Source organism: Pollicipes pollicipes, unplaced genomic scaffold (assembly GCF_011947565.3).
Source record: "Pollicipes pollicipes isolate AB1234 unplaced genomic scaffold, Ppol_2.1 Scaffold_7261;HRSCAF=8764_pilon_pilon_pilon, whole genome shotgun sequence".
Classification (NCBI taxonomy): domain Eukaryota; kingdom Metazoa; phylum Arthropoda; class Thecostraca; order Pollicipedomorpha; family Pollicipedidae; genus Pollicipes; species Pollicipes pollicipes.
The window spans coordinates 63,663,626-63,671,493 of NW_023597054.1; the positions used below are offsets into that span (position 1 = coordinate 63,663,626).

The following is a 7,868-nucleotide window of genomic DNA, read 5'->3' on the forward strand; positions in this document are numbered from 1 at the left end:
CCATTGGCTCGTCAGTAATCGACCGGAAAATGCCGAGGGGTTTCATTTCCGAAACCCGTTTCGAATATCACGTGTTGTGTCTGGACCTGAAAAGACTGTTCCATAAAAAGAAGTCCTGTTTGTTAGCCTGTTTGTCTGGGTCAATATCCATGCAAAATATTTTTGTTTTTGCAATTATCTGGTAACGGGTGCAGAAACCGCAAATTATTGAAAACTCATTCATATCATCGGCCAAGATTTTCGAATCTGACTAGACCCATAGCCAGCCAGCCTTCAGGCAAATCGTGTGTGGATTGGAGAGCAAACGCCGCTTGACTAGCCCATCACTCATTAAATTGCCAGCCAAAACGCACACTTTCTAACGCATTGCTGGAGACGATTTGCATCGGCTGTTGAAAATGCTTGGTTTCGCTACTTTAGCATTTGGCATTATCTACCCAACGAAACACGATTTTCACACTCGCTCGTCTCGCGCAGCACAATCTTCCGTACTGGTTGGTATATCCCAAACTGGTATGAACCGTAGTTCTCGCCGCATGACATCACGTTCTCCCCCTAACCAGCCGATTTCCATCCCGTCCTTCATACGCGAGTAAGCTCACATTGACTGCAAGCGCAGAGTAACGGTACTCATTGCACCACCAGCCGCAGAGCCAACGATTGTTACGTTGGCGATATGTGAGGCGACTGTTCTGTCACCGACTAGTCACTATGCAACAAGCCTCCCCAGTCCGCCAGCGTTGCACACACCAGCTGGACGGGATGGGATTTTTAAAAAAAACACACAACCCGTTTGGGTCGGCTAACGTCGGAGGCGAGCCTTGATCCATGATAGCACCGGCCAGCTGGAACATCCGGAACACAAGTCATGCAACGCGAGCTGGGCGGTGATCGGTGCACGATAGCTCTGATCACACTGTCAGATCATACTCACCATGACCTGCATGTGCTGGAGAGCAGCACTTTAGGCTCCGGCGAGCGCAAGCCATGCGCCTCCGGACGGGGAGAGGGGCAAAACAGCCACAGTGCTCAACACACGCGCGCACGACATGATCCGTTCACCACAAAACCCACTGGTGCTGCAGCGCTGTACCATGTGGTACCGCGTCGTATACATCAACGCCACCACCAGTCGACCAGACGGTGAACAGATCATGCGCGCGCTCATGAGTTTATGCAATTGTTTTATGAAACGGTGTATTTTCAACTGATGTCAAAATCCCGTGACGGTGTCTGTTTGGAGGGAGAGATATATAAAACGTATTGATGGCGTCTGTGAAATAGGGTCAGTGATGTGCTATACTTTATCGCCATTTGGCATTTTGATTTTGTGCTATTTATATTTTTTGTGTTTGTATCGTAAAAGTGCGTTATCGATGTTTCAAAGTCGGCGAAGTCAGAAGTTAACCAATGCGTCCACGTGACCAATTTTTCCAAAACGATGATTGTCTGTCAGTGGCTGTTTTTAAATCCTGAAGTTGCTGCAAAGCAGTATATATTCACTATTGTTTTGCCCATTTTTTTATAAAACGACCGAAGGTTATTTTATTATGCGTGACCTTTGTTATGATGAGGCTCATAGCAGCTTTATTTGAGCTGAAGTTACTAAATATTGCCTATTGTTTTATTTAAAAGTTTGATATAATGCCTGATGCAACGCACAGCATTTTTTAGTCATAATCTGTAAAAACAGCTTAGGGTATGCCATAAGTATAATGTTGGACGGCTTGCTTTGTCAACAAACAATGAGGCGTATTTGTTCAAGTTTATTGACAATTTTGACAGGTTTGGGTAATTTATGCCAAATTCTGCTTTCTGCTTGACGAAGGCTGGAGATTTATTGCAAGATTGAACAGGGCGCCTGGGTGGGGGTCAACTTACCCCCCCCCCCCGATGTTTTTTCCAGAATGGTTTCCAAACGGCGCGGCGTAGCTCCGGGAAATTTTGCAGAGCTGCAGAAAATTGAATACTGAATCGTTCTGTATCAAAAATTTATATGTACCTTGTAAGGTCGCTGACCTATGGCAGGTCAAAGTCGGGTCATGGTTTCGGAGAAGTCAATTCCTAGAGAATCGTTCAATCTGACGCAACAACGGAGTGTTAGACGAAGCCATACATCTCTGAGATGCTTTCTTTTGCAACACAGATATTTAATGAGCATATCATGGTGACCTAAGGCTAAGTATGGAGGTAAGACCAAGGTCAAGGCCAACTTGTTTTATTACTCTAGGGCTTGCTGTATGGGATAACTTCTAGTGCTCATTTCGAATCATTGATAGGCAAGAACTGTATCATACAACATCCATGGACTTCTTAGAAGTCAGAATAGACCATTGACTTAAAATGACCAGTTCAACATTTTTGTTTTTAGAAACATATTGCCTAGCATAATCTTTGTCGCTTATTCAAATCAAAAACTCAGAACAGCCTGGTATGATTTTGGTGTCCATGACCTTCAAAAGGTTAAACAAGTTCACTGACCCTAAATAAGCATGTGAACCTTTGCTTAGAAACAATTATCTAGGTTTTGAGAGCACTCTGGAGACTAACCTGAAATTTGACCTTGTTTGACCTTATTTGACCCGAAGGTCATGATCTAGGAACCTCAAACCTTGACCTATATGAGGTCACGTTCAGGTCAACACACCCTGTAAATTTAGTGCCTCTAGCTTTGTTAGTTTCCGAGATCTTGGGGGGGGTCAAACAAACCCCCCACCCCCCCACCCCACCCGAACGAGGGGTATCTAGCCGGCCATCCGGGTGTGTATTAAGCGGCGACGCAGTGCTTTGTATTGTCGTAGCTAAAAAAGCACGTACAGCTTGCCACAGCAAATTCCATCCTGATGCGGCCTGACCGGTCAGTTTGCGGGCCTGCTGCCAGATTGGTTCGGCTTTGGGCAGGGCTCACTCGGCCTGTTCAGACCAGTTGGGAGCTCCGGTATTAACGTCGCAGGTCGCCGGCACTCAGCATTTCGCCACACTCGATTGCACGGAGGGTTGGCACGACTCCCCTACCGAATCCATACGCGTCATTCCAGAGCAAAATTGCAACAACTGGAAGAAACAAGGCAGTGGCAATGCCCTGGTGCGATCTATAGCATTTATCCTGCATTTTAGTGTAATCTGTCAAGTCTGTTCAGATGACGTCAGACCAACTTAAGCCGGCTCTGTACAGTTGCGTATTGGTCACAGAGTGAACTTGATATACATCACGGCACGACACAATTTTCCAACGATTATTTCAGGTAAAATGACGTCAATCCGTGATTACCCCTTGAATTTTACATCGACTGACCTGCACTTACGATTTTCATGTGTGGCGATGCTTTTTGAAAGGTAAAAATAACCTATCAAGGAAGTGTTGGATGATTTTCAGGTTTGTGCCCGCCGTGATCTTTATATCGAATTGGCTCGTCCGCTGGCTGGCTTTACATAACTTCCACGATGTGGCCCGATGTTTCATTACACTGAATAATCTTAAACAGGATAACGACTTTAGAAGACGTTTATAATGTAACCATTCCGCATGTTTAGTACCACTGAACAAAACGATCCAGTGTACACAAAGTGGAGGACACGTCAGTAGGCCCCAATATCTACATGTTTGTCACCAAGAGCTCTTAGAATTAGTTCTTAGGTTAGTGAATTGGCGTGTTAGAATTTATTGAATAGTGGGTCAGGTTGACCAGCTTTTGAACTAAACATCCAAAATTCCATTCCATTGGGGCGAACAGCTCGGGAGCCATCCCTCCAAAAATGAGGGGTTTGCATCACCGCCTGACCGTGTACCGCAAGGGACCAGCAGAAAGGTAAGACGTCGGGTTACGCTACAGACAGCCTGATTTAACCCAGGCTGAGCATGCTGCACCACGCGATGCTCTTCTGCAGTGCAGTCGGGTCCCCCTGGTCGATGGCACGAGCCTGGGGACTGGGGCAGTGCTCATGCCGGGCTGTGTCCAGCCAGGGACCATCCGCAGCAAAATCCCAACATGGCAAGACTTTCATGGATATGTATACAGTATCTAACGCAGGGAGGATAGCATGCTTAATTTCATAACACACCGATCAACGTGGCACGCGATCGTGGGCGACGGGCGGCCCCAGCCCTTCTCAGGCGCAATTCTTCTGGCTGTCGCTCCAGCGCTGTGGAAACTCGCACTGCATGTGCACAGCCTCGCCGTCCTTGCAGTAGTAGAAGAAGCGGGCGTTCTCGGGGTCCGCGAATAGCCCGTCCGGTTGTGGACAGCTGAAGCCGGGCCCGGGGCTTGGGGTTGTCCACGGCGTCGTGGGCGCTGAGGTAGATGGTGCTGCTGTAGTGGTCGCCGTTGCAGTTGTAGATGGCATCGTTGTGGTGGTCGCCGGTGGAGTTGTAGATGGCGCTGCTGTAGTGGTCGCAGGTGGAGTTGTAGTCGGCGCTGCGGAGGTGGTCGGCTCGGTTGTGGGCCATGTCGGGGTGGTGCTCGCGTCAGGGGTGGTCGTCGCAGGAGTGTCTGTTGGTGCTGGCTGAGGGGTGGACGTACTACCTGGGGCCAGAAGAGACTGTGTGAGCACTACTGGGGAGCTGAGGCTGGAGCCGGACCATTTGAAGGAGCGTCGTTACCACTGACATTGCCAAGTATATGGGCGCGTTTCGTCCACCTGTTTCCTCATGTGGCCTGAGCTTGAGAACTACCGCACCAAAATTCCGCATTGTCTATCTAGCCGATAGTGGCTGATGCAGTGCACTCAGTGCCGTTTCGCGTGCCAGTCGTCCGGGAGGCTCCAGTCTCCGACAGCTCACCTGCCACGGTGAGGCGAGCGGAGCGCGAGCTGACGTGCGCCTGCTCGTCCAGCGGCCAGCACGTCCAGAGGCCGTCGTGGCGCCAGTCCACGTCCTCAATGATGAGCGTGCAGACCCGCTCGTGCTCCGGGAACAGGGCGCGCACCTTGGGCGGCGGGAACACGTTGTAGAAGTGATCGACGCCCAGGTGGGTGCCGGCGAGGCGCCAGGCGCAGATATCGTCGGCGTCGGCCTCCACCAGCTCGCAGTCCAGCTGGACCGACTCCCCCGGCTGCACGTGAGCGTCCTGCGGCTGAGAAACGAAGTCCGCCTCGCCCGCCGGCCCGCCTGCGGCACCCGCACATACGAGTCAAAGTCCTGCTGCGAGTCAGGCTTGCTGCCATGGCAGTCACGGTCGCTGGAATGGGTTATATTTTCTGGTAGATGCAAGCTAACTGGCCCGAACCAGGCTCACCGGTGCGAGTTTAAATCGCAAGTGTGATCAGACACACCAGAATCTCCTGGTGGCATAAAGACATACCATCTTTAGTACAATGATTTTCCATTTCATGATGCCGACAAACCGGAAGCTCAGTGCCTTCCCTCCTTATATCAAGTATTTCCACTGGCATCGATGATCGGTCATCCAAGTATCTGGCCATGCCAGGAATGCTGACACTTGAAACACTTATCCGCGCAGATCTGCAACAATATTAGGAAAATGTTTGAGCCCTACAGCATCAAAGTCGATCGGTAACAATACAAGCAAAAATTAAAGCCCGGCAGTTAAATTTCGATTAGTATCCTCAGACAAATGCAAGAAATAGTGTTCCTACATTATAACAAAAATTGTGTTATATGTTGTTGCAGTTTTGCCAGCAGATAAAGCTCTTTTTGATCTCACACTGATCCGCACCTAATATGATCATCCACTTTTTAAAAAATAAGACTCGAAACGACAGGACTAATGAGCGATTTATCGAGAAGTGGCAGACGCCCAATGAAGGTGCCCAATCACAAGCCTTGCGATAAGACATGAAGCGCACTGACAGGCTGCCGGAAAAGTATTTGCTGGGCTGTTTTGTACTTATTATATCTCGACCAAGCTGGCCTTCTTGGCATTTCATACTTGGCAGCACAGGCTATGTGCGAACATTTGGCAGCAGAGTTCATGTGTGAACGGTTGGCAGCAAAGGTCATCCGGTTGTAATTCATCAAGGAAATATAAAGAAACTAGCTACGTTTACGGGGCATTTTGGTGCAAAACTTTCAAACATTTTAAAAAAATTTTCTTCACTTGGACCACTAAACCTCGATACCTCAAGGCTGTTTGAGCCAGCTCCATCTGCCGATGGCATTAACCGATTTGCATAGTTCGTCGTCCACAAAAGAGAGTTTTACATACCCACTTACATACTTTACATACTTCATACTTATTTTGTTTCGCCATTATACATACTTGCTAACCTGTGGTGGCGTGAAATCCAGAATGTGTGACACTAGTGGCAGGCCTCCATCGATGTTCCCGGCACCAGATATCACGGAAAAAGACGAGCCATTTTAGTAAGGCTACGCCCACACGACTGTCGATAAGAACGTAAACGCACCGCGCCCGTATTTGTGATATCAGGATGATTCTCTCAGTAGCCATGGGTCATGCTGAACTGTAATTTAATGTGGTGCGAGCGGCCATGGGTTTGAGGTAGAGTTCTTTGGTATAGCTTCCGTCTAATTGTACCAAAGAGAGGGTCTTGAGGAATTAAATCGACGCAAAATGTGTTTCAGACAGAAAGAAATGCTGGGACGGCGTGTAATGATTTCTTCAAAGGAATTAGCAGCACCAGTGAGCTCAGATTACGAGTTCGGATGCTGAAAATGGCATCGGCGTAACAAGAAGTACAGCTCAATAGGCTGTGATTGCCCATTGAATCGGTGCTGGTCAGTGCAATACTGTGGATTCCCATTACATCATTGCTAGCCAGCGTAATACAACGTTTACCAATCAAATCGCTGCCTGGGTTTGGAGCACCATAGCTTCCAATGGTGATCCTGAGGGTGCCTCGTCCTGAAGTCAGCGTAGTCTGGTGGTCTGATCTGCACGAGGCCGCTGCACCAGCTTACCTGAGACCAGGCTGCAGCCCAGCATGATGAGGAGCACAGGACGCATCCTGCCTGGTCGGTCGGGTGATCTGACAGAACTGTGCGTCGAGGTCAGACGCCGAAAACTGCATAGCATGAGCTCCATCAGATGCTCTTCAGAACATCATATCTTATCGGGCACTTCATGGATGGCGATTGTGCAGTGCGCGTTAATCGAATTATCTCGTGCGGGCGTGACCGGACCTCTCAGGGTGGCCGTGGATTCTGAAGAAGCCGGAGATCCGCTTCACTGAGACGCGCTTTTAGTTTCTAAACCTTCTGACCGTTATCTGCCTCTCGGTGTCATTTTTCTGCTAGCAAAATGAGGTTTGATATGATTTTACCAACTGAAGTGCGTGCGTACATTTCATGACTTTACGCATGTGGAGTTAATGTCATGACAGGGTCAGGAGCGTATGTAGGAATCGCCAATGGGGGGGGGGGGGGGAGCACACCTCAAACGACTCAAAAGTGTGAAGGAAAACGTGCCCTGATGTCTCTCCTTGAACACGCCCCTGGCCAATGGCGGAAATAAAGAGAGAGGGAAAGAAGAGAGAGAGAGAGAGAGAGAGAGAGAGAGAGAGAGAGAGAGAGAGAGAGAGAGAGAGAGAGAGAGAGAGAGAGAGAGAGAGAGAGAGAGAGAGAGAGAGAGAGAGAGAGAGAGAGAGAGAGAGAGAGAGAGAGAGAGAGAGAGAGAGAGAGAGAGAGAGAGATGTAGTACGGCGGCTACATAGATTTATTTTCTGTTGAAATAGCTCTTTAAATCGCAGGAGTTGGTAGTTGAACCAGCACGGTCTGTCTGCAGGACCTCAGATCGTGTAGAAGTGTTGCAGACGTATTTCACGCTGCAGCATCTTCTGCCGAGCTTCCCAGTTACTGTGCACAGTACAGTGGAGGATTCAGGGTATTGTCAAGGGGGGCACGCAACATTGTATTTGTTTGGGAACCCCCTTCCAAGACATCCTCGTAA

General features: G+C 48.9%; 1 protein-coding gene across 1 annotated transcript; it reads right to left on the reverse strand.

Annotated features, from left to right (window-relative positions):
- Window positions 1-3,487: 3,487 nt before the first annotated feature.
- LOC119111864 (integumentary mucin C.1) lies at window positions 3,488-6,972 on the reverse strand. Its single transcript, XM_037235702.1, has 3 exons — window positions 6,881-6,972; window positions 4,781-5,107; window positions 3,488-4,523 (listed from the first exon to the last, which is right to left on the reverse strand). Exons 1-3 carry the CDS (start codon window positions 6,924-6,926, stop codon window positions 4,111-4,113), a joined length of 786 nt encoding a protein of 261 aa, XP_037091597.1. The 5' UTR covers window positions 6,927-6,972; the 3' UTR covers window positions 3,488-4,110.
- Between the last annotated feature and the right edge of the window lie 896 nt (window positions 6,973-7,868).

Excerpts from the sequence above, each read along its gene's own strand:
- LOC119111864 (XM_037235702.1), bottom strand. The coding sequence starts at position 6,926 with ATGCGTCCTGTGCTCCTCATCATGCTGGGCTGCAGCCTGGTCTCAG. Across the intron at positions 5,108-6,880 it reads GGGCTGCAGCCTGGTCTCAG|GCGGGCCGGCGGGCGAGGCG; the intron begins GTAAGCTGGTGC and ends CGGGTGCCGCAG. Across the intron at positions 4,524-4,780 it reads CGCTCGCCTCACCGTGGCAG|GTAGTACGTCCACCCCTCAG; the intron begins GTGAGCTGTCGG and ends TTCTGGCCCCAG.